At 48.6% G+C, this 26,285-nt stretch overlaps 1 protein-coding gene and 1 long non-coding RNA gene across 6 annotated transcripts; both read left to right on the forward strand.

The window, feature by feature from the left end:
- Window positions 1-318: 318 nt before the first annotated feature.
- LOC121104542 lies at window positions 319-4,041 on the forward strand. The gene is made up of 3 exons (XR_005836856.1): window positions 319-830; window positions 2,764-2,910; window positions 3,652-4,041. It is a non-coding gene; the product is annotated as an uncharacterized LOC121104542 (long non-coding RNA).
- Window positions 4,042-9,756: 5,715 nt separating this feature from the next.
- On the forward strand, window positions 9,757-19,322 carry PROC (protein C, inactivator of coagulation factors Va and VIIIa). Of its 5 annotated transcripts, XM_040637840.1 has the most exons (9): window positions 11,152-11,221; window positions 12,554-12,720; window positions 13,966-13,990; window positions 14,107-14,244; window positions 14,353-14,354; window positions 14,412-14,487; window positions 16,426-16,565; window positions 17,463-17,580; window positions 18,497-19,322. In XM_040637840.1, exons 1-9 carry the CDS (start codon window positions 11,152-11,154, stop codon window positions 19,072-19,074), a joined length of 1,314 nt encoding a protein of 437 aa, XP_040493774.1. In that variant the 3' UTR covers window positions 19,075-19,322. The 5 variants fall into 5 exon arrangements, with proteins under 5 accessions (XP_040493773.1, XP_040493776.1, XP_040493774.1 ...); XM_040637839.1 differs by lacking the exon at window positions 11,152-11,221 and adding an exon at window positions 9,757-9,802 and having other exon boundaries at window positions 14,353-14,487; XM_040637842.1 differs by having other exon boundaries at window positions 11,116-11,221; window positions 14,353-14,487.
- The last annotated feature ends 6,963 nt before the right edge of the window (window positions 19,323-26,285 follow it).

Raw genomic sequence — 26,285 nt, forward strand, 5'->3', positions numbered from 1 at the left:
CCTCTCCCTCCTCCTTCCCTCCTCTTTTCTCCTCCTCCTCCCCCGCCCACTACTCCTGCTTCCCTCCTCCCCTCCCCTCTCCCCTCCTCTCCCTTCTCCTCCACTTTCCTCCCCTCTCCGTCCCCCTCTTTCCTCCTCGCTTCCCTCCCTCCCCCATTCTCCCCTCCCTCCTCTTCCCCTCCCTCCCCCTCCTCCCCTCCTTACCCGCCCCCGCCCCGCATCCCTAACCCGAGCCCAGACGCCGCGGGCCGGCGCGGTCAGGGGGCGCTGACTCACCCGCTGACTCAGCGGGAGGCGCGCTGCCAGCAGACGCCCGCGGGAGGGCGGCGGGGCGCCAGGCGTGCTGGCGACCGGAGCGGACGCCCCGCCGCAGGAGCGGCTCTTCCGGCTTCCGACCTCCTCCGAGCCGGACAGAGGACCGCCTGGAGGACGCGGGGCACTCAGGAACGCGACGGGCGGCCGGAGGCAGACGCGGCTGTGCAGGTCCGTTCGGGCCTCTCACCTGCCCCGGGAGGCCCCGGTGCCGCGCCCCTCCCTGCTCGTCACACGCCCTCTCCCTGAAATCAAAGCACCACTGCCGCCACCCCCGGCCTGGTCCTCGTTCGCCTCCGCGCGCCCGCCCAGGCCCACCTCCTCCAGGAAGCCTTCCCAGAAGACCTCCGGGCTGGGTTACCTGGGGGAGCCTCTGTCCTGGCACCTTCGGCGTTGCTCTCTGCCGGCTTGTTTTGGGTCTGGCTTCATCACCAGACTGTGGGCCCCTTGAGGACAGCGTCCAGGTCTTCGTGGGCTCTGCATCCCTTGGCTTAAACAGAGCCCAGGCAGAAGAGGAGGTGGGACATGTATACCCGTGACCAACTTTAGAGATCCAGCCTGGGACACAGCCAGGCCAGACCCCCAAAACCTACAATAATATGTTAAAAATAATTATACACATACATGTGTATATGTTGCTTTAACATAGAAATATGAAAAGGTTTATTTGAAATCATATATGTTAGAATTATAAATTCATTAAAATATGAAAAATAAGTGTTTATTGTAAATTATATATTCTGTGTTATTTACTTTTGTGTTACATAAATGCTATTATTTAAACAGAACAATAGATTAGTAACAATGGCAAATAATAATAATTAGTAGGACTACTTTGTGAGAAAGAAATATAAAAATAGTTAAATAATGTTTCTATTTTCGGATACAGCAATTTATTTTAACTCACTGGATACTTAAAATTTGTATTAAGATACATCTATGTAAAAGGCTACATATGGTATGATTCCATGACGTTCCTATATGACATTCAGCAAAAGGCAGAAGTATGGAGACAGTTAAAAAAAAAAAGATCAGTAGTTGTCAGGGGTTGTTGGGGGGTGGGGAGGCAGGGCTAAACAGATGAAGCACAGATGATTTTACGGCAGTGGAAATACTCTGTATGATACTACAATGATGGATGGTGTCATTATACATGTGTCCAAACCCACAGAATGTACCACATTAGGGGCCAACCCAAATGTAAACTATGGGCTTTGGCTGATTATGATATGTTAATGTAGGTTCATCAGTTATAACAAAAGTACACTCTGGTGGGGATGTTGATGATGGGGAGGCTATGATGTGGGGGTGCAGGGTTGGGAGTATATGGGAAATCTCTGTACCTTCCCCTCAATTTTTTGTGAGCCTAACACTGCTCTACAAAAATAAAGTTAAAAAAAAAAAGATACATACATGTAAGACTTTTTAAGAGAATGTGAATGCAGTAGGACCAGTTAAACATAGTACCAATATTTAATTAAAAAAATAACAATGACATTTCTGTCCTATGATGCAGAGGAGATTTTTACCTCTCTTTGTTTCCTTGCCTGCAGCCTTTAGGAAACCCTTCTTTGATGTAGTGATCAAACTGAATACGGCCAAACATTAAATTCTTTGACTTGCAGGCCTGCTCTTACTAAGCCCACGTTACACTAATTCCTGCTGTCAGTCCAATGTGATGGCATCAAGCTAATGATTCTCTGAACAAAATCATCGGAGCATGGAATACTGAGGATCTTACTAACAACAGCAAGTTTTTAGACTTGTAGGGATTAGCTTCCAGCTCTCCAAAAATGCCCATCCTCTTTGTATCTATAGGCTGGTTTTGGTAGAACAGCTTTTTGTCAGCTCCTTTGCATCAATAAATTCAACATCTAAAGCTCCATCCTTTTTTAAGCATTTTGAAGCACATTGGGTGTCATAAATTAAAGCGTGCGCGCTCTCTCTCTCTCGTACTTGTGTGTGTCTCAGAGAAAATGGCTTTAAAGCACAGAGGTATTTGAATTTGTGATATTAAAGGTGAATCACAAATAAGGTCCAGTTTTAGTGAACAACTGAGAAAGTCCCATTTAGGTTGTCCCTCTTCTGGTGATATTTTGTTTTATTTCCCCAAAACTGGGTCAATTTTTATTACATGAGTTTTTGTTATTTCCTACACAGAACATTGAACAACTCAGGTGCCCTCAGATCATCTTTTTCAGGATCCTTCTGGCCTCTTCAAAGATCATCAGTTTTGGAAGAACCGTTCCTAAATTTCCACTCGAAAGCAGTCCTTGTCTCCCTTCTCATTCTCAATATTATTTTCAAATTAGAGGACATTCTTCTTGCCCTGCACTTTGAAAATACGATTTGATGGTAGCCTAGCTTTTTACCATCTCTTCTGTGACTGGCATTGATGACAGCCCTCTTTTAGTCACACATCTAAAGGAGACTGTCTCCTTCCATTTCTAGAACATCAAATAGCTCATTGAGGGCTTTTGCGTGTTTTGAGGAAACTGAGACATAACCAAACCTGTCACTGGGAAAGCCTCAGTCTCGCAGGGAGCAAACCACACTCACTGGGCCATGTGCATACGAGCTACGCAGGACATTTAGCAGGTAAGATCTTTTCGTTTTCTTTGGTAAGAGTTCATAGATTGATCAGAATTTGCAAAAACTTATGCTTGCACTGTCAAATACGCAGACAGATGAGCAGAGGCTCCTTCGTATTTGTATATCCTCAACGCTTTAAAATTTTTTCCTGAAGTTCCATTAAAATCCTTACAGAAATCAGACCATTTGAAACTCCACTTTTCAAATCAAAGTGCTTGAGAGGCAGGAGAACTTTCCCTTATTGCCATGATTGGACTCACACTTGGCATACTGTAGAAAGTGTGATTGTGGGTAGCATCTGACAGAATCAGCTGTACATACTGTAAAGGGCCAACACATCTGTCATCAAAATTTCACCTTTGGCTCACCCACAGGATATCTCAGGTACAGCGTCTGAATGAGGAAATGGAACTTTACTCCGTGTCACAGCACAATCAAAGGAGCAATACATTCACCCATGCCGCAGCCCATGCTGACTCAGCGGCCACTCATTTCAACCGGGAATTGGTGTTGTAGGGGGAGACCGAAAAATAAAAAATAAGTAAATAAATAAAAAACACAAACAAAAACAAAAAAACCTTTTGATTACGTTAGAAGTACTTGCCCATTTCCTTGAGGACCTGTGAGAATCCGTTTCTTCGTGTGCTTTTACATTGCTTTGCTGGCCTCAGTTCCTCTGCATACGGCGCAGTAGGCCCTTTAGGACGATTTACCTTCCTAACACCGTTCCTTGTATGCGTTCCCCAGCGGCCACCGAATAGCAGTCATTCAGCTTTCTGAATGACCGTGAGGTCCAGTCCATGCGGGCATTGGTACTGTAGTTCGGCTCCTGTTCATCTGAACTCTTAGAAGAAGAGGGCCGCAATACGCATCACGTTAAAAATTGAGCTAGCACTGTCTAGCTACGAAGCCCAGCAGCTAACCCACAGGCAAGGCGGATGTTCGCACTCCAGATTACAGCACGCTGAAGTCATCGGGTGGTGCAATGATCGATGATGCACCAGCCGCCAAGCATGGCTGTCATTGTCAGCAGCAGGACCCAGGGAAAGTCCTGGGTCCATTTAGTACTAAAACCAGTGCTGCTGGGGCGCCTGGGTGGCACAGTCGTTAAGCGTCTGCCTACGGCTCAGGGCGTGGTCCCAGCGTTCTGGGATCGAGGCCTGCATCACACTCCTCCGTTGGGAGCCGGTTTCTTCCTCTCCCACTCCCCCTGCTTGTGTTCCCTCTCTCGCTGGTATCTCTGTCAAGTAAATAAATAAAATCTTTAAAAATAATAATAATAATAAAAATAAAACCAGTGTTGCTTTCAGCCCCTCTTTTGGGGGTCACCTTTGTGTTTTGTACCTTTCCCCTAACCTTCAGTACTTGTCAGTGAAAACTGGGAGTTTTCTCATCCCAAGGTAGAGTTTACCAGATGTAGGGCTTTTAGTGCTAAAATCAGAACAGTCCCAGACAAACTAGGATGGTCGGTCACCCCAGCATATCCTTGTAGAATCAAGAAATAAGTCAAAGATAAATATTGTACGATCTCACTTACATGTGGAACCTAAAAATGTATGAGTTCATCATAGATTCAAAAACAGATTAGTAGGGACGTCTGATTTGTCTGCCTTCAGCTCAGGTCATGATCCCAGGGTCTTGGGATCGAGTCCTGAATCAGGCTCCTTCCTCAGTGGGGACCTCCCCCTGCTCCCCCTGCTTGTGCTCTCTCTCTGTCTCTCTCTCTCTGGCAAATGAATAAATAAAATCCTTAAAAACACACACAAACAGATTAGTGGTTACCAGAGGTCTGGGACGTGAGGGAAGGTGGTCAAAGGGCACAAACTTCCAGTTATAAGTAAGTTCTGGGGATGTAATGTGCAGCATGGTAATTATAGTTAATCATTCTGTATTGTATTTATGAGAGGCATGAAGACAGCACATTTAAAAATTCTCATCTCAAGAAAAAAATTGTAACTATGTGAGGTGATAGATATCAACTATACTTATTGTGGTAATCATTTTGCAGTATATACATATATTAAATCATATTGTATGCCTTTATCTAATACAATGTTACATGTTAGTTTTATCTCAATAAAACTGACAAAAATAAGTCTCAATATAAAACAATCAATTGTATTTCTATATACTAGCAACACACGATTATGATTGCAATATGTAAAATGTTTACAATAGCATATTAAAAAACATAAAATAAGTAGGGATAAATTAAACAAAATTTGTTCAAGATCTATATACTAAGAACTACCAAACATTGGGGAGACAAGTTAACAGAGACCTAAATGGGATTACCAGGCTAACAGATCAGAACACCCACCAGTGAGATGTCTCTTCTCTCCAGATTGTTCTATAGAATCAACTCAGTCCTATTCAAAATACCAGCAAGCTTTTTTTTGTTTTAAAGAAATTGATGAGCTGAGTCTAAAATGTGTATAAAAATGCAAAGGACCAGGGTGCCTGGGTGCTCAGTTGGTTAAGCATCTGTCTTCAGCTCCCCTGCTTCCTAGGATCTGGCCTTCATTGGGCTCCCTGCGCACCGGGAGTCTGATTCTCACTCTCTCCCTCTGCCCCACCCCCAACTCTTTTGCGCATGCTCGCCCTCTCTTTCAAATAAAATCTTTTTTTAAAAAAACCCTCAATTTTTAAAAACAGGCCAAATATTGAAATAGACACATCACCAAAGAGGATATATGAATGGCAAATAGGCACATGAAAAGATGCCTGACATCATTAGTGATTGGGGAAATGAAATGAGATCCTACCACACACCTATTAGAATAGCCAAAAATAACAAAACAAAAAAACAGACCGGGCAAGTGCTGGGGCGGATGCAGAACGACTGGAACACTCATATTTTGCTTGTGGGAATGCAAAATGGTACAGCCACTTTATGTAACAGTTTGTTTTTGTTTTTTAAAAAAAGTAAATGTACTTACCACATGACTCAGCAGTCCCATTCCTAGAGACTTGCCCACGAGAAATGAAAACATATCCACACAAAGACCTGTACATGAATGTTCCAGAAGCCCTATTTAATAATAGCCAAGAAGTGGTGAGTGGGTAACCAGTTGTGGTACATCCATATGACGGAAACTACTCAGCTATAGAAACTACTGATTCACACATCCACACAGAAAAACCTCAACAACTTTGGTGAGTGATAGAAGCCAGTCCTAAAAGGCTACATACTGTAGGACTCCATTTACAAACCATTCTAGAAAAAGCAATAGCAACCAGATCGATGGTTGCCAGGGTGGTGGCACAGGGGAAGTTTTGAGGGTGACAGGAATGTCACACAATCATAATTGTGGTGGTGGTTACACTACTACATACATTTCTAGAACAAACAGAACCTAACATTGAAAAAGCAAATTTTATTGTATGTACATTATTCCTCAAACCTGATTTTTAAAAAAAGAGTCAATGTGTCACTGTGCAGTTGACCTTGGCTGCATCCATCCAGCTCCACTTCTTCCCGGGATGGGGGGTGGGGGGTTCCCCAGGGCCTCTGGTGTCTCTCTTCCCTGGCCTCCCTGGGCTGAGCCCTGAGCAGCTCCAGGCCTTCCCCTGCAGAGAGAATGGACAAGACACCGGGACTGGGCCTGGGGTAAAGGCCAGCAGGGAGCCCTCCATCCCACCACCCTGATCAGGAGACGGAGCTCAGGTTCTATGAGATTCTATTTGAAATTCCAGAGTGAGAGCCAGTGCTGGGCAAGAGCGCACATCAGCCCTGGGGAGCACAGGGGCCGGGACGCTCCAAGACTGAGCCTATGGCTGTACAGACAGCAGCTGGCTCTTCCTCCCCCCTCCTGGCCCACCTCCCCATGCCTTCACAGGCATTTATGAACTGTGGCGGGGGGGCACCCGTTTTCCGCAGGCCTCTGACCCTCACAAAGCTTCATGTGGTACCTCACTTTCTCTCGAGGATACTTGGGGAACCAAGAGAGGACATTGCTGTTGGTTGATCACCTAAGTCTCTGTCCACCTTGTAGACAATATTTAATCCCCTGCCTGGGGTGCACACTATTATTGGCCTCACTTTACAGATGTGGAAATTGAGGCTGAGAAAAGGAACCAAACTGAAGTTTAAACTTGTGTGAGCCTGACACCAAAGATGAGGTTTTTGACTATCCTCCTGCTCAATGCCTTCTCCTAATTTTGATTTTCTTTCTGCCACCTCCCTCCCCCGGCCCCCTGCCAACTCCTCTCCCCCCCCCCCACCCCGAACCCCACACCTTTGCTTCTTCTTCCTCTGCCAACGTCCTCACAAATGCAGTCAATTCCCTGCACTCAGACGTCCTTCCTTTCTGAATCACAGCTGGCTGTGATACCAAAGTCCTGCTCTGGCACCTGGAGAGTTGGCCTGCCTGAGTTCAGGCCCAACAGGGGTGACTCACGTTTGGGAAGGAAAACCCCAGCGTCAGACAAGGCAAATCAGCAGCGGCCACCAAGCCAGGTGAAGCCATCCCTTGGAACAGCAGCCTGGACCCTCCTGGGGGACCAGAGCAGTGGCCCCTGCTGGAAACCTGTTGCCAGTGAGCATAGACACCTGGGTTCCTGGCAGCACTCTCCGGGGGATGGCAGCCTTTCAGCCAGCACAAACTTGGGGAAGATCTGCGTGGGGGGTGGGGGGAGGGTTCCTTGCTTCAGGGAGGTGACTTGGGTTCCCTGCTTGCCAGCCAACGAGGGGGCCATGAAGCAGGCACCCCTACTGCACTGCCCCAGCCTGCCAGCAAGCATGAAGCTCTCTGCAAGAGGAACCCTCCTTTCCCCCTCTGGGCAGCCTTCAAGGCCTGGGCAGACCCCAGCACTGGTCCCTTCTCCCACTGCAGCTGCCCCCTGGCTCTTCTGTGTGCTGGTGCTTTGGGCATCTGGGCTGGTTTGGATGGACACTCAGGCATCACATTCAGGGTCAGTGTGTGGACCTTACATAGATGGCATCTGGAACTGATGGCCTGTGCTAGCTGGGGAGCAGGCGGCAGGTGGGGAGTTTGGTGGGGAAGGCAAGGAGGAAGGAGTCCCATGAGGAGAAGGGGGGGAGCAGGAAGTGAAGTGGGGGTGAGGAGAGCCCAGGACGGCAACTGCTGCGGACCTAGAGCAAGAACATGGGCACAGAGGCATTTTACAAGTCCGTTGCTGCCGAGCTGCCCCTCTTGTGTGGTCAGGCACATGGTCTCCATACTTCCTGCCTGAGTTGCGAGGACCACGTGTCCCCTTCTCAAGGCAGCTGCTACAGACCCTCAGACCCTTGCAAAACCGCCACTGGCTCCCCACTTCCCGCAGGCTCCACCTCAAACTCCATTATCTGCTCCTCCCCTTCTTCCCCCCTCCCTGCTGCACCACTTCCCCTGTTGTTGGGCCCCTGTGCCTCCACTCCCTCCCCACCTGAGGGCCCTTCCTCCACTCCCAGGGTCCTGCCTGTCCTCTGACATCCAGCTGAAGGTTCACCTCATCCAGGCAGCCTTCCCCGGGCACCCCAGCTTGGGCTGATTTCCCTTCGTCCTGCCCTGCTCCCCTTGCCCTCTCAGGCGGCTCTGGGCCTGTAGCCCCGCAGCTCAGGCAGGTGCTGTTCCTCGGGAGGAGGTGTCCTGTCCTAAGGAACATAAGCTGCTCCAGTCAATTTAAGGGAACTTAGGGAAAGAGGGGGTTTCCTAGGAGGTGGACCCTCATGAGCCCAAAGCCAGGATGTGCCCACTCTGGAGGGTAGGAGCCTGCCCCTGCTGCCCCCTCCCACTTCTAGGTGTCTCAGCCTCTCTCCTTTGTCTGTATCCTCCTCATCATCACTTTCCTCTGCTTTAGGCCCAAACATGGATGCCCAGGCTCTGGCTTCAAAATCATCCCAGTGGAGTGCTCACCGTGGAACGAGGTCTCCGAGGCCCTACTCCTGGGGTAGAGATCTGATTGACCCTGGGTCAGGTGACTTTCCTGGGCAGTCCTGGAGGCCAGTGGAACAGAGTCACATGACCTCCGCAGGAGCTCCAGCTTGGAGGGGTGCGGTCAAGCCCTCTGGGGAGTAGGTACTCTATGGAGGGAAATGGGTGTAGATCCCACACAGTGCGTTCAGGGAAGCACGAGGCCTAATAAATGTCGACAGACTTAAGGACTGGCGCCAATGCTTTAAGCTGGACCTTGTACTTCTGCCCTTCTCTTTCCCAGCATCCCAGCCATGGACTGACAGCAGCCTTTCCACTTGTTTACAAAGGTGGCCAAGAGATGCCAGGAAGACCTGAGTCTATGCCAGGCCTGCCACTTAGCTTGGTGAATCCGGGCAACTAATAAGAGATTTCTGAGCGTCCTCATCTGCAAAGTAGAGATTATAGGAGTAGCCATGTGCCCTTGTGCGGGGCAGCTAAAGGTCTGGCTGAGTGGCCAGCGCTCACATGGGAGGGACCCTGAGAGGGGTATATTTCATCATGAAAATTGGAAATTGGGACGGTGTGTCCCTGTGTAATTGACAGTGTTTCTGCCACACAAAATAGGTGCATCTTGTAATTAAGGGCATCCAGATTTGGTGAAATATGGAATCATTACCAGTTGTGCTGATCTGCGGAAAACTGCAACATCTCTGGGTAAAAATGTCCCCATCTGCAACATAGACACAATGTCCCTCCTTCAGCCAGCCACCGTGAGGCCAAAATGGGACCACATCTATAGACAGTTTGACACTGCCCATCACTCCCCGCCCTCCCTCCTGGATGTCACCAACTGGTGGACAAAGGTGGGCTTTGGGCAAACAGGCTGTCCTGAGCCCGGAGCCTGTTTGTTTATCTGTGGAGGGGGAGGCCTCAGCTCTGAGGGCCAAGCAAATATTTGAGGTTATGGATTAACTCCTGCGCGGTTCAGGCTGTCATGGCGGCGGGACGGCGACCTTGCAGTTTCTCCCTGGCCCACCCCAGTAAGTCCCCTTCATGGCAGGTCTGTGGGGGAATGGAGGAGGGCTGAGCAGATGTGTAGGCTGCATCCTCCAGCCAGGGTTCCAGAGGTTGGCTAGAGCTTGGGCTAAGGCGACATCAGGGCTCTGCCACAGGCCGGGCCAGGGCACCGGCTGGCATTCCTCAGGCCTGGGTGCCACTGTTTCCAGGGGCCTTCTTCCCAGACTTGGAGGCAAATGGAAGTCGTCTGAGGGCCTCCAGGGCCCAGGGACGTCATCAGGGGCAGCCTGGAGCCCAGGACTCCCCATTCTCCCCACCTCACCCCCACCTCTAAACCTAGGGTTTAGATTTAAGCGAATTTCAGAAACAGCCTCGGGGGAGTCCCTGAAGACAGAGTGAGGTCAGATGGAGTGGGGGAGGGTGCCGATGGGGCAGACAGGCCTACCCCTAGGGCTTGGAGGCGGTGGAGGGCTCACTCCTCAGTTTCCAGCCTGCAGGGCTATATCTGGGGCTTTGTGGGGCACCCGGCAGTTTGGCGCAAGGGTTAAGGTTCCAGGCCTGGAGCCATATAGGCCTGGGCTCAGGTCCTAGCTCTGTCACACCCTGGTTGTGGGTTTTCAGTAAGCTACTTCCCTCCTCTAAGCTTCAATGTGACCACTCTCTATGAAGCGGGGCGATGACATTAATACCTCCTTCATGGGCGTTGTGAACTTTAACTGAGAGAATAAAAGCTAATATTTCCTGAGCATTTGCTGTGTACAAACCCTGTCTTAAGAGCATTATGTGGATTAACTCATTTAATTCTCACAGTAACCCTATAATGCAGAAATACATTTTTTCTAACCCGGAAACTGAGGCATGGAGCGTTAGGTGTCCTGCCCAGTGTTGCTGTCCCGCAGCTCGGATTTGCACCAAGTGGTTTGACTTTGGTGGCCTGCTTTCTGAACCACGTATAAATTGCTTGAAAAATGCCATGAATGTCCGATAAATGTTAGTTAAGACTCTTAGCCTGGCCATTAGATCAGCAAAGGCACCACCCCCTGACCCTCACAAAGAACAGGGCGAGGGAGGGCACCTGCCACGGCCCTTCTGTGCTGAGTCCCTTTGATCTTCCCCAGGACTCTATGCCCTTTCCACTTTTTCTTTTCACCCCTCAGGTGCTGGGCAGCTGCTGTGATCCTAGCCCCACATAGGCAAGGACACTGAGGCACCAGTGGCTGTCCATCTAATGAACAGGGACCCCCCCCCCCAGCCCCAGCCCCAGCCCTTGCAATCAGCTCCCATCTGGGGCCGGGGCGACAGGTAGAGCAGGGGCTGGTGGGGCTGCTGGAAGCTCAGAGGCCCTCCTCAGACAGGTGGCAGCAACTCCAGAATGTGGCAGCTCGCAAGCCTCTTACTGTTGGTGACCATCTGGGGAACTTTCGGCACACCAGCTCCTCCTGGTAAGGCCACTGTCCTCCTTCTCTGGGACTCTTGGGGTCTTCACGAGGCCCTCTCTGGCACCTCACAAGGCCCTCATACCTTGCAACATCTCCTCTGAGCCTCAGTGCAACATGCGAGGCCCCATGGGGAGGAATTGCCTGACAGTTCCCTGCAGGCCAGCTGTTGGAATCCAGCAGCTGCCCGCCCTGGGAGGGGGCGGGGGGAACTGTGACTGTGAGGGCAGAGTACTGTGGTGACAGCAAGGAGCCCCGGGAGTCATGTCCTGAAGCTCCTTCCTCCAGTCTGGGAGTGGGCCGCAGAGTCCCCTGGGCCTTTCCCCTCCACCCACTCACTCCCTTAACTGCGAAAGCCAAAAGCCAGGCCTGGCCACCACCCACTGCCAATGCGCCAGGGCGGCCTCTCCTCCAAGGTGCGTGTACAGTGACGGCCCTGCTCCACCCTTACCTTGGTCCCTCCCAGCCAACAGGAGGAAGCCAGGGTAGGTGGGGAGGTCTGAGGGGCAATAAGCTGCCAGTGTCTTCTAGCAGCCCCCCCACCCCCACCCCTGGCCCCCTTGGCTCCTGGAGGCACACCGGCCGCTGCTGGCATTTCAGCCTCTTCTTGAGCTGCTTGTCTGCCTGGGGAGCCCCCCACTCCCACCTGTGGTCCCCTCGGCTCCTATATCCAGACTCAGCTCAGATGCCTTCCTTCCCTGGCCTTTGCACTGCCTCCTCTAGCCTCTCTTCCTCACGCCCCTGACTTGGTCCCTCCATCCCAGCTGTACCCAACAGACCCCTCTCAGAGCCCAAGAGACAGTTCTGCTGTCCTCTGGGTCTGCCCCAGGAGAGGGGAAGGCAGGGGAAATGCTCCACTCAGGGGAGGTCAAGGAGCGGAGGGGAGGGAGAAGGGACAGAAGCAAGATAGGGTTGTCCAGGGGGTACTCAGAGAACAATGAGACAAGGTGAACTTTGCAGTCCTGGTAATAACAACCACACACAGACAACATGTGTCACTGGGTGCCATGTCTAGGTCAGGCACTGTGCTGTTTGATAACATTATCGCATCCTCATGTTTGCACGAATAAACTGAAGTTTAGAGAGGCAAAGGCACTGGCTCAAGGTCACACGGAGGTCAGGTTGGGTCCAAAGGGAGGGCTGTCTGTCCAGCACATGCACTCTGAATGGCCAAGTCTCCTGTCCTCCAAGGCTGGCCAAGGTGTGGAGAAGAGAACAGAGGAACAGGGGAGTTTTAAGTCCTGAGGGCCCAAGACAAAAATATCTCTTGGGACTCACCACAGAGTAGCTCCCACCCCAGACCCCTCCGCCCAATGAGCTTCCCCTCCCTCAAACCAGACTCAGTGTTCTCCGGCAGCAAGAGTGCCCACCAGGTTCTGCGGATCCGCAAGCGTGCCAACTCCTTCCTAGAGGAGATCCGGGCAGGCAGCCTGGAGCGGGAGTGCATAGAAGAGATCTGTGACTTCGAGGAGGCCCAGGAGATTTTCCAAAATGTGGATGACACAGTAAGGCCAAATGGCTGGGTGGAGAGGATGAGCCTCAGGGGCAGGCTGGGGGCCAGAAGGGGTCTAGAGGAGCAAGCTGGGGCGCCACTGCTGAGGCCCTCTTGGGAGTCCGGGGAGGCAATGGGCAGCAGGCCCTTCTCCATCCAGCTTGTCAGAGGTGGGGGCGGTGAGTGGAATGAAGAGGACACTGGCCCTACGGTCTTGGTCAGGGCACATGTGACTGCAAGGAACAGAACTCTGCAATTAGCTCCAGGAATAGGGAGCTTGGGGAAGCCTTAGGCTGGGATTCCCAACAACCCCACTGGAGGAAGTGCAGCCCACCCACTGCCCACAACTGGCTACCACTGCCTCCCCTTTGCTCTGGGACCAAAATGCCACGTAATCTGCTTCCAGCCATGCACCTGCCAATCAGGGGGTATGTGACCCAAGACTCCCTGATGTCTGTCTACATACACTCCCAGGAGTTGTGCTGCCACCTGGGATGCCCTTCTAAGCTGTCTTTAGACATGCTCTTCCTTCTTATTCAGGGCTTCCAAGGCTAAGGGGGGAACTCTGGTGTGCCCTTTCAGCTGCTACCTCCTTGCCTAGATCCCCACTGCCTCCTTTCCCAAATGGCCTCCCCAACAGATGCCCGAAGGACTTCCTGCCCCCGGCAATCTGAGCACCTTACCCCAAGGTGTCCCAGGCCCAGCAGGGCTTGATGCTGCAGGCACCGGCAATGGAGCTGAGGTGTGGTCCTTCAGACCGGTAGCCGCGGCAGTAGCAGCAGGGACTTGGTTAGACAAGCAGACTTTCTGCATCAGCAATCATTGTCTAACCAACAAGGTCTCCACTTTGAGAACACCGGCTTAGGGAAAGACCACATGCATGAGAGGTCCAGAAAAGCCTAAAAGGAGTGATGGAGGCTGGAAGGAGGCAGAGCAGCTGGGTGGGAGATTTGGGTCCCTTCCATTGTAAAGGCTGTTGTGGTAGCAGACAATCCAGAGAGCAGGTTTCCAGCTGCATTGGGGGTGGTGGTGCCTGGCATGTGGGGTGGAGATGGGCAGCAGGGGGCAAGGAGGAGTGTGGCCCTACTCAGAGTGCAGTTGCGCCAGTGGCTGGCAACAAGCCGGGGTAGACCCCTCTTTGTTCAGAAGCCCTTCCCTCCCCTGCCCCACCTGGGCCAGACTCAGGAGGCGCCCCGTGGGCTCCCCATGTACTTATACATAGGCTGATGGCCTCTGACCCTGTCCCTTTTCTCCACAGCTGACCTACTGGTCCAAGTACGTCGGTGAGTGCGCTCTAGATTCCAGGCTGCGGTGCCCCCGCCCCCTCGGGTTTTGGGGCCGCTGTAGGGACGGGTAGCCGGCTGGCGGCACCAGTGACGCCCCTCCTCCCCTGTCTCAGACGGGGACCAGTGCGCGGCCCTACCCCCTGAGCACCTGTGCGACAACCCGTGTTGCGGGCACGGCACGTGCATCGACGGCATCAGCGCCTTCCGCTGCGATTGCGACCCGGGCTGGGAGGGCCGCTTCTGCCGGCACGGTGAGAGGACTGGCCGCGGAAAGGGGGTGGGGGGACGGGGCGGGGCCCGGGGGGCCGGGACGCGCCGCGCCACCGTGCCCTCCTGGCGCCTCCTCCCTGTCCGCGCAGAGGTGAGCTACTCCAAATGCACGGTGGACAACGGCGGCTGCGCGCACCACTGCCTGGAGGAGGAGGGCGGGCGCCGCTGCAGCTGCGCGCCGGGCTACCGGCTGGGGGACGACCACCTGCAGTGCGAGCCCACAGGTGAGCCCCCCCCATCCCGGGGGCGGGGGGCGGCACGGGGAGGCGCCTTCCCAGGAAGTGCACGAGGAGGCGTGCCGTCCCTGCACTGGGTGCTTGGTAATGCAGTCAGCCCAGGAGTTGGGAGGGTGCCTTGGGTCACTTTCCCTTGCTTGCCTGCCTTCCTCCAGGTTCCCTCCTCATCCTGGGGACAACTTTTGCAGGAGCATGAGCTCTTGGGTAGTTCATCTCCCAAACTCTGAGCGCGTGTAGGGGGCCAGGCCTCCAGCATCTTCCTCCATCTACCTTGGATGGCTTTCTGTTAGGAAGACACTTGTCCAGCCTGGCATCCTATTTCCCCTTTTACCTCTGGCTTCTCTGAGGAGACACAGGAACCACGAGTCTGCCTTCTTTTCTATTTTCCTTCTCGTACGTTTTAATTTTTATCAACTTTGAATATGTCCTAGGCGGTGAGAATTTCACAACTCTTACCATGAATTGCAGCGGGTTGCTCCTCAGTGTGGGTCTTTTGTCATTTTCATGTGGAAATTCCTATCTACTGCCGCAGGCACGTTTCCTTAGTTATTTCTTTGATACCCTCCCCCCCTGCCGTCTCTCTTCTTGCCTCCAGGCCCTCCTGTTACTCAGATCTCTTTGCTCAGGATTGCTCTTCCAGGTTTATTAACACTTCTGTTTTCCATCTCTTTGATTCCGTGTTTTTCTTTCAGAGAACTTTCCACGATGTTATATTCCAACCCTTTTTCTAGGAAGAAACGTATAACTTTTTATTTTGAAATAGAGATTCACAGAAACTTACAAGGAAATACCTGTGGACCTGCTGGCCTGGGGGCTTTCCTGAGAGGCCGTTAGAAGGCCCATGTCAAGGGCAGAACCCCTACTGCCCTGCTCCTCAGGTGTCTAGGCAGTTTCCTGAGAGGAATCCTCCAGGCTCCCATTTGAATGGGCACAGCCTGCCTTCCAGCCCCCTAGCGCAGAGTAGGGAAGAGGAGCTGGCATCTGCCCAGTCTGCAGATACCTGCATGACTCCCTCTGGTCAGCCTTGCATGTCACTCTTTGCTGTGGCTGGAGCCTGGACACCTATGGTCTTTTGCAGGGCTGAGAAAGGAGAGTCAAGCCACTGGCGGCCTGGGACAGAGATCTAGGGCTCTAGCAATCTCATTTCCAAACTCAGCATTCCTGTCTGTAGTCCCAACCTACACTGTGTCCTTCAGAAGCACTGAGGCTTCTGGGGAGGTTCTGTAATAAAAGCAGTCTGCTGCTGGAATCTCCTATTACTGGCTGAGGTTTTTGCTTTCTCAGCCAGCCAAGTCAGTTACCATGTCCAGCTTCTGGAATTTTGTTGCTGTTGTCTGTCTCTATTCTCTGCCACTATGCAATTCCCCGGCTGATGTTTGCCCACTGCTCCTGCGACAAGTGTAAATCTCTCATCCTAGCATGCGTAGTCCATCACGAGCAGGCGCTGGAAGCCCTCCCAGCCCTCAGTTCTCTGTCCTGTGCTCCCTCCTCTTGGCAGAGGACCTCACAACTGTGCTCAGAGCTACTTTGGGGCTCTCCAGGAATGCCCACCACTTCCTCCCCATAATTTCTTACCTGTGTTAGGAGCTTGGTGGCATCCCAGCATGACTTTACTTACATACTTCAGGGATTACTCCCAGCAGCCCTGGGTATACTGAACTCTGAGAAGTTTAACAACCTGTCCAAGGACACACAGATAGGTAGTGATGCTGCTTGGTCTGGCTCTTACCATTAGGTGGCATAATTTGTTGACTGACTAACCCAAGGGGATTTGCAGGTTGCTGGAACTGGGAACCTCAGCATCCCCCGTCCCTTTAACCCTACAATGGAGCAAACTAGCCTGCAGGCAGGAAGTAGACAAAGATGGGAGGGCAGTCTTGGGGAGTAGGGCCTGACAGGAACTCCCTTGCTTCCCCCTATCTTCAGTGAAGTTCCCCTGTGGGAGGCCGGGGAAGCGACTGGAGAAGAAGCGCAAGCACGTGAAACGTGACACAAACCAAACTGACCAAGTAGATCCAAGGCTCGTCAATGGGAAGGTGACCAAATGGGGAGAGAGCCCCTGGCAGGTGAGAGGAGAAGCCTCTGTTCAGCAGTTGGGTGAGGAATCACGGAGCCCCTACTGGGAGTTCTGGTCAGGACACACAGGCGGAGAGTGGAAATGCTGCCTTCACTTGGGGAAGGGGGCTGTGCTAACGGCGAAGCAGTTTCAGGGAAAGCTGGGGGTACCTGTTGGGAGAGTAGTGGTCAGGGCAGGGTGGGTCAAGCACAGGGGCATGGGGCAGATGTGCAGGTAGGTGAGTCATAGTGTTAACAGAGAGCTGGAAAGATAATGTGCTGCTGGTGACATTTTAGGCAGAGGCCTGGCCAGTGGCGGAGGTGTTTTGCTTGGGAGAGAGCTGGGAGGTTGGGTTGACCCTGAAGTACCTCTCTAGCCTCACCATGGGAACCAACACTTTGATTCCTTCCTAGGCACGGGGGAGGAATACGCAGGGGATTGGCAGGCCTTAGGGAGCTCATAGATCCTGGGAGGGAGGCCCCTGAAACACAGCCACTCAAAGGGACCAAAGCCAGCATGGCTAGTGGGATAGGGGCTTCCGGAACCCTGAGGGGGATACTCAACGCAGCCTATAGGCTTCAAAGGCTTCTTAGAGGACTTGAGTCCCAGCCTGAGACCCAAGGGTAAGCAGAACTCTCTGCACTGCTAAGGATGACTAGAGCAACAGCATGGACAAAGGCAAGGAGATGCCCTACAACAGGCCAGCTCTGCAGGACAAACAAAAGTAGAAAATGCCAGCAAAGGACTGTAAGTCCATGCCTGCATGACCAGGGAACCCAGGAAAGACCTACCTATGCAGCCAGTGCCTCGGGCTTGAGAACCATGCTGGGGCTGTGCTGAGAACCACAGGCCCTGACTTGGAGTTGTCAGAGTTGTGTTGTGATGTGACTGCCCACTCCCATTCCAGGTGATCCTGCTGGACTCAAAGAAGAAGCTGGCCTGCGGGGCCGTGCTCATCCACACCTCCTGGGTGCTGACAGCAGCCCACTGCATGGAGGACTCTAAGAAGCTCATCGTCAGGCTTGGTGCGGGCTGCAGCCAGGCAGGAGGGGACCACCAGAGGCCTCAGGGAGGGGTGGCACCAGACAGGCTAGCCAGGTTTGGGGACCCTCGTCTTTGGGGTGCTTGAGCAAGAGGCTGCTTGAGCGCCATGGAAGGTGTCTGGGGAGAAGAGGCCTATGTGCTCCCCCCGGCCAGTCTTGGGGTGGAATTTTAGACAGTGACACCTGGTATTCGGCAGCTGAGCAGCAGAGGCCCCACATCTTCCCTGCTGCTTCCCCCAGCTGCTTCCCTGCAATAGTCCAGGGCCACAAGCCTGGGCCCCACTATACCAGTTTCTGGAGTGGCCTCTCCGCTGTTTATGCAGAAAAGAAGGAAAAGATGTATTGAGAATGACCAAATTCATATTCCCTACAATTACCTCCAGCATGACCGATGGCCAGTGGCCTCCAGTAGCACTCGGTTTAGAATTTCCAACCCCCCGCCAGCTGCCCCTACCCCTCCAGGAGCCATCAGCCTTGCTGGAGAGGATCTTGTCTTTTGTGTGTGACCCAGATCTTTCTTCCCTGGCAGAGCCTGTGTCCTGTGGGTCCTCACTGGGTCTTGCTGCTCTTGCCCTGTTCCCATCGTGGGATGTCACTACCTTGCTCTCAGGCCAGCACTGCTAGCAGGAGAGTTGTGTCTCCCCGCTGCAGTTGCTCCACGTTCCCTTCGTGGCTCTGGGCCGTGTCCTGGGCTTCCCTGCTGACTGCCCACTGCTGCTTACTTGCCAGGCCTCCCATTCTGCCCCTTTAGGACTGACACCACAGCTGTTACCATGTGCAGGGATATGAGGCACAGACTTAACGGCACCCGTGACAGTGTCTGGGAGACACGGCAGCCATTCCAGGTGTGGACTCGCTGGCTGCCACCAACCACTCTAACTGCTCCTCTGCCCCACAGGGGAGTATGACCTGCGGCGCTGGGAGAAGTGGGAGATGGATGTGGACATCAAGAAGATCCTTATCCACCCCAACTACAGCAAAAGCACCACGGACAATGACATCGCACTGCTCCGCCTGGCCCAGCCCGCCATCCTCTCCCAGACCATCGTGCCCATCTGCCTCCCAGACAGTGGCCTTGCAGAGCGTGAGCTCACCCAGGTTGGCCAGGAGACCGTGGTGACCGGCTGGGGCTATCGCAGCGAGACCAAAAGAAACCGCACCTTCGTCCTCAACTTCATCAGTATCCCCGTGGCCCCGCACAACGAGTGTGTCCAGGCCATGCACAACATGATCTCTGAGAACATGCTGTGCGCGGGCATCCTTGGGGACTCACGGGATGCCTGTGAGGGAGACAGTGGGGGGCCCATGGTCGCATCCTTCCGTGGCACCTGGTTCCTGGTGGGCCTGGTGAGCTGGGGTGAGGGCTGCGGGCGCCCCCACAATTACGGCATTTACACTAAAGTCAGCCGCTACCTTGACTGGATCCACAGCCACATTAGAGCTGAGGAGGCCTCCCCTGAGAACCAGGTACCGTAGCATCCCTCAGGCTTGTACCCCCAGAGGCCACTCATGCAATGGGGGCTGGATTGCTGAATGGCAATATTTGAGATATTAAAGGGGACATGTAACATGCACACCAGCTACAGTTCTGTCTGTCTTTGCATCCCTTTCCTGGGCTGTTCTGGAGGGAAGTAACATTTATGGAGCATCTTCTGCATGTCCCACACTTTATGAACACAATCTTATTTAACTTCCCAAGCAACTCTGGGGTGGGGAAGAGTAGGTCCAAGTTTGGTGAAGTCTGAGGCTGATAACATCGGAGGGGGCTCTCTATATGAAAAAGAATAAAAAATGTGACTATAAAACTGTGAGAGTCCTCCCAGGGTCTTGGAAGGAGCCCGCACAAAACAAGAGATCTGGAAGCCAGAGCTTTACAGTAAACCCAAAAATGAGGGTAGAGCTTTTGAGCTCATATTACAGAGGAGGAAACTGAAGTTCAGGAGGGTTTACCTGGTGGAATCAGGATTCAAGTCTAGGTCTGACTCCCAAACCCCTGTGCCCCTGTCTGTTCTCCACTCCTCTACACCTGCTGGGTGTAGAGGCCATTGTCAGTCCAGTGGAGGAAGTAGCCAGAGACTCAGAAGGGTTGGTTCAGCTCAGCATGAGCTCGCAGTGTAGTTGCAGAAGCTGCTTAAGGACGATTTCACACAATCCTGAACAGCAGGAAGCAGGAGGTTCTGTCTTGACCCAGCTTCTAGGCGTAACTAGATGAGACAGAGAAAGAAGTAAGGAGGTACCTGATAAAAAGGGATAGAGGTGAGACAAGCTGAGACAATTAGCTGAAAGTCATACAAGTAATCTCTGTGTGGCCTTGGCCAAGTCATTCTCTTCTCTGAGTGGCAGTAAAATAAAGGGATTAAATGAAAACAGTGGCTCTCCATCCTATCGGCACATTTGAACTTCCTGGGGAACTCTCAAAAACATCTAGCTCCAGTTGCACCCTCAGAGACTGGTTAAACTGATTTATAGTAGGGGACCCAGACATTGATATTTTAAAAACTCCCTAGGTCATTTAAAAGTGTGACTGGGGCTAAAAGCCACTAGACCAGATGATCTTTAAGGGCCATTTCTGCTTGGGTAGGTGCTAGCTCTAAGCCTCAGGACCAATGAGAATGAAGACCAGCAATCCCAGGAAGGATAGCACGAGTGAGTCAATAGTGAAGGAGGCCCTGACTTGTGGTTATACCCAGCTTGTCAGAACCACAGCTGCTAATTACAGACCAGAGAGATACCAGGACTCATGGAGTTATCTTTGTGCAACCACAAGAGAAGAGGTATGCCTGAGAAGGGGCCTGCAGATTAATCTCTTAACTGACCCAGGAAAGAGGTAGATACGACAGCTAGGAACTGGGAGGAAGTCACACCCAGGGTTGGAACCACCTCCCAATTAGTGCATCAGACCAGCGTCTGTGACACTTGCAACGGGACATAAAGGATTGAGAGAATGACAGCATGCTGGATGTCTTTGCACCAGGTGAACTTCCTGTAAAGACAGTTAACTAGAATGGGTGAGGAAACTCTGGCATGACAGCATGAGGAGATCTACTGACCTGCTCTCTAGAGGGAATTTACCCACTAGTGAAAATTATAAAAACAAATATTTGAAGTCTCTGGAAATGGTCCTAAAGGCAAACAAAACAAGAACAAAGATACATCTTTTAAACACACACAAGAAAACTTGACCTGTCCAACAGAGAACAAAGAAGGAGAATAAAAATAAATAAGCAGCACACACAAATACATTTCATTCCTATATAATAACAATGAGCATGTGCAAATCATAATTAAAAACACAATACCACTTCCAACCACCCTAAAGAAAATGAAGTACTTAGATATAAATGAAACACACAATTATGGCCATCTGATTTTTGACACAGCTGCAAAAGCAATTCAATGGAGGAAGGAGAGACTTTTCAATACATGAACCTTGTACAATTGGGCATCCATAGGCCAAAAAATGAAACCCAATCAAAGTATCACACCTTATACAAAAAGTAAATCAAAATGGACATAAACTATAAAATGAGACAAGAAGAAAGTATAGTTAATGGAAACTATGGAATAAGATGGAAATAATTATAAATATAATTAGGTTAAACTTACCAATTGAAAGAGAAAACTCACATGGACTAGATGGACCTAACAGATATATTCAGAACATTTCATTCTAAAGGAGCAGAATAAACATTCTTTTCAAGTGCACATGGAACATTCTCCAGAATAGATCACATACCAGGTCACAAATCAGCCTTCAACAATACAAAAAGATTGAGATCATACCATGCATATTTTCAGACCACAGCATTATGAAACTTAAGTCAACCACAAGAAAAAATTTGGAAAGACAACAAATACACGGAGGTTAAAGAACATCCTACTAAAGAATGAATGGGTCAACCAGCAAATTAAAGAAGAAATAAAAAAATGTATGGAAGCAGATGAAAATGAAAATATGACAGTCCAAAACCTTTGGATGCAGCGAGGGTGGTCCTAAGAGGGAAGTATATTGCAATATAGGCCTAACTCAAGAAGCAAGAAAAGTCTCAAATATACAACCTAATATTACACCTAAAGGAGCTAGAAAAGAAACAGTAAATAAAGCCTAAAACCAGCAGAAGAGGGGAAATATAAAGATTAGAGCAGAAATAAGTGATATAGAAACAAACAAACAAATGAAAACAGAACAGATCAACGAAACCAGGAGTTGGTTCTTTGAAAGAATTAATAAAATTGATAAACTCCTAGCCAGACTTATTAAAAAAAAAAGAGAGAGAGAGAAGGAACCCACATAAATAAAATCACAAATGAAAGGGGACAGATCACAACCAACACCACAAAAATACAAACAATTGTAAGAGAATATTATGAAAAATAGTAGCCAACAAACTAAGCAATCTGGAAGAAATGGACAAATTCCTAGAAACATACAAATTACCAAATCTGAAACAGGAAGATACAGAAAATTTGAACAGAGCTATAACCAGCAATGAAATTGAATCAGTAATAAAAAAAACTCCAAAAAACAAAAGTCCAGGGCCAGACAGCTTCCCAGGGGAATTCTACCAGACATTTAAAGAGTTAATACCTATTCTTCTTGAACTGTTCAAAAAAAAGAAAAAAAAATGAACAGAAAACTTCCAATCTCTTTCTACAAGGCCAGCATTACCTTGATTCCAAAACCAGACAAACACACAGCTGAAAAGGAAAATTACATGCCAACATAACTGATGAACATGGATGCAAAAATTCTCAACAAGATATTAGCAAATCAATCCAACAGTACATTAAAAGAATTATTCACCACGATCAAGTGGGATTTATTCCTGGCTGTAGGTGTGGTTCAATATTCACAAGTCAATCAACATGATACACCACATTACTAAAAGAAAGGATAAGAACTATAGGATCCTCTCAATAGATGCAGAAACATCATTTGACAAAATACGGTAGCCATTCTTGATAAAAACCCTCAACAAAGTAGGGACAGATGGAACATACCTCATATATGAAAGACCAGGCCATATATGAAAGACCCACAACTAATATCATCCTCAACGGGGAAAAACTGAGGGCCACTCTCGCCATTACTTTTTAACACTATCTAGAAGTCTTAGCCTCAGCAATCAGACAACAAAAAGAAACAAAAGTCACCCAAATCAGCAAGGAAGAAGTCAGACTTTCACTATTTATAGACAACATGTAACTCCACGTAGAAAACCCAACAAACTGCACCAAAAAATTGCTAGAACTAATACATGAATTCAGCAAAGTCACAGGATATAAAATCAATGTAAAGAAATCTGTTGCATTTGTATTTACTAATAACGAAGCAGCAGAAAGAGAAATCAAGGAATCGTTCCCATTTACCACTGCACCAAGAGCCAGAAGATACCTAGGAATGAACCTAACCAAAGATGTAAAGATCTGAACTCTGAAAACCAGAGAACACTTATGAAAGAAATTGAAAAGGACACAAAGAAATGGAAAAGCACATGGATTGGAAGAACAAACGCTGTTAAAATGGCTATACTTCCCAAAGCAATCTACGCATGTAATGTAATCCTTATCAAAATACTACCATCATTTTCCACAGAGCTAGAAAACATAATCCTGAAATTTGTGTGGAATCACAAAAGATGCCAAATAGACAAAGCAATCCTGAAAAAGAAAAGCAAAGCTGGAGTCATCACAATTCTGGACTTTAAGTTGTATTACAAAGCTGTGATCATCAAGACAGTATGGTACAGGCACAAAAACAGACACATAGATCAATAGAACAGAATAGAAAATCCAGAAATGGACCCACAACTATATGGTCAACTAATCTTTGACAAAGCAAGAAAGAATATTCAATGAAAAAAAGACAGTCCTTTCAACAAATGGTGCTGGGAAAACAGGTCAGCAACATGCAGAAGACTGAAACTAGACCACTTTCTTACACCATACACAAAAATAAATTCATAATGGATGAAGGACCTAAATATGAGATAGGAAGCCATCAAAATCCTAGAGGTGAACACAGGCAACAACCTCTTTGACCTCAGCCATAGCAACTTCTTACTAGACATGTTGGTGAAGGCAAGGGAAACAAAGGTGAAAATGAACTATTGGGACTTCATCAAGATAAAGAGCTTCTGCACAGTGAAGGAAACAATGAACAAAACTAAAAGGCAGCCTATGAAACGGGAGGAGATATTTGCAAATGACATATCTGATAAAAGGTTAGTATTCAAAATATATAAAGAACTTATCAAACTCAACATCCAAAAAACAAATAATCCAGTTTAAAAACAAGCTGAGGGCTTCAGAGGGGAGGGGGGTGGGGGAATGGGATAGGCTGGTGATGGGTAGTAAGGAGGGCACGTATTGCATGGTGCACTGGGTGTTATACGCAACTAATGAATCATCGAACTTTACATCAGAAACCAGGGATGTACTGTATGGTGACTAACATAATATAATAAAAAAAAACATTTAAAAATGGGCAGAAGGCATGAATAGACATTTTTCCAAAGAAGACATACAAATGGTTAACAGACACATGAAAAAATGCTGATTTTCACTTATTGTCAGAGCAATACAAATCAAAGCCACAATGAGATACCACCTCACACCTGTCGGAATGGCTAAAATTAACAACACAGGAAACAACAGATGTTGGTGAGGATGTAGAGAAAGAGGAACTGTCTTATGCTGTTGGTGGGAATACAAACTGGTGCAGCCACTCTAGAAAACAGTATGGAGGTTCCTCAAAAAGTTAAAAATAGAACCACCCTGTGATCCAGCAATTACACTATTAGGTATTTACCCAAAGGGTACAAGAATACAGATTCGAAGGGGTACATGCACTCTGATGTTTAGAAGCATTATCAACAATAGCCAAACTATGGAACAAGCCCAAATGTCCATCAACTGATGATCAATGGGTAAAGAAGATGGTGTGTGTGTGTGTGTGTATATATACATATATATATATATATAATAAAATGGAACATTACTTGGCAATCAAAAAGAATAAAATCTTGCCATTTGCAATGACATGGATGGAGCTAGGGTGTATTATGCTAAGTGAAGTAAGTCAGTCAGAGAAAGACAAACACCGTATGATTTCAGTCATATGTGGAACTTAAGAAACAAAGCAGTGAACATATGGGAAGAAAAAAAGAGAGAGAGTTAATAATGGATAAAATGGAAATCAAGGGAAAATATCATAAACAACAAAGATGGACATTACATACTGATAAAAGAATCAGTCATGTAATCATCATAATATGCATTTCTAACAATATAACCTCAAAATATATAAGCTAACAATTGACAGGAGTGCAGGGAGAAATAAACAATTGTATTGCAGATTTAAAAAACTCAGAAACCAATAAATTAAACAGATTTTAAAAATAAGTGGCTATATAGAATATCTGGACAATAAAATTAATAAGCTTGAGTGATTCTTTTTTAGCATACTTGGAGCATTTATAAAAATATACCAGGCCATGAAGGAAACTTGAATAAATTCCAAGGGCTCAATATGATCCAGAACATATCCTCTAGCCAAAAGGCAATGCATATATAAATTAATGAAAAAAATGTTTTAAAATCTCATGTTTTCAAACTAACATATTAGTAAAAAATCATAAGAAAAATTAAGAAATAGTAAGACAAAAGTCAAATTGTGAGACAGATAAGCAAGGCATAGAGGGAAATTGTATCTTTTAAATACACTTATCAAGAAAGAAAAGTTAACAGCAAGGATGTATATATAATAATTATATTATTTTTATTAATTATTAATTATTTATATATTTATATAATTATTATATATAATATATAATATATGTTCATGCATTATATAATAGATATATATATATATATATATATATGTGTGTGTGTGTATATATATGTATATGTATGTCCCTCATAGCCCAAGAGAGAGAGAGAGATGGAGAAAGAGAGAAAGACAGAGAGAGAAAAAGAGAGAGGTGGAGAGGGAGAGAGATTGATTGCTCAATTGATTTTAACAAATTGACTCGTGTGATTATGGAGGCCTGGCCAGTCCACAATCTGATGGGTTAGACTGCCAGGATGGAGACTCAGGGAAGAAGTGCAGTTCTAGTCCAAAGATCACCTGCTGGCAGAATTCCTTCTTGCACAGGGGAGGTCAGTCTTTGTCTTATTAAGGCCTTCAACTGATTGAATGAGGCTCACCCACATTATGGAGGGTAATCTGCTTTACTCAGTCTACCACTTTAAAGGTTATTCTCATTAAAAGTGCTCTTCAAAGAAAACATTCAAAATGATGTTTACTAAATATCTGGGCACTGTAGTCCTGCTAACTTGACACACAAAATTAACCATCAACAAAAGGTTGAACTGTGCTGCCCCCCATTTAAATTCAATTGTTGAAATCTTAATGCCCCAGAACCTCAGAGGGTAACCTTATTTGGAAACAGGGATATTGCAGATGTAATTAGTTGATGTGAGGCAATACAAGAGTAGGATGGACCCCTAATATGACTGGTGCTCCTAAGAAGGGGGAAATTTGAATATAGACACATCAGGAGGAAAAAGATGTGAACACACAGGAAGAATGCTAGGTGAACATTAAGTCAGACACCGGGGTGATGTGCCTACAGGCCAAGGAACTCCAAAGACTGCCAGCAAGCCACCAGAAGCTACGGGAGAAG

The sequence above is a fragment of the Ursus maritimus genome, unplaced genomic scaffold, assembly GCF_017311325.1.
Source record: "Ursus maritimus isolate PB19 unplaced genomic scaffold, ASM1731132v1 scaffold_1, whole genome shotgun sequence".
Taxonomy (NCBI): Eukaryota; Metazoa; Chordata; class Mammalia; order Carnivora; family Ursidae; genus Ursus; species Ursus maritimus.

What these genes read in the sequence shown, in the direction of transcription:
- PROC (XM_040637831.1), top strand. Translation starts at nt 11,152, where the DNA reads ATGTGGCAGCTCGCAAGCCTCTTACTGTTGGTGACCATCTGGGGAACT. An exon ending in CCTGCAGTGCGAGCCCACAG is followed by an intron (nt 14,488 to 16,425) that starts GTGAGCCCCCCC and finishes CCCTATCTTCAG; the next exon opens with TGAAGTTCCCCTGTGGGAGG. An exon ending in GGGGAGAGAGCCCCTGGCAG is followed by an intron (nt 16,566 to 17,462) that starts GTGAGAGGAGAA and finishes CTCCCATTCCAG; the next exon opens with GTGATCCTGCTGGACTCAAA.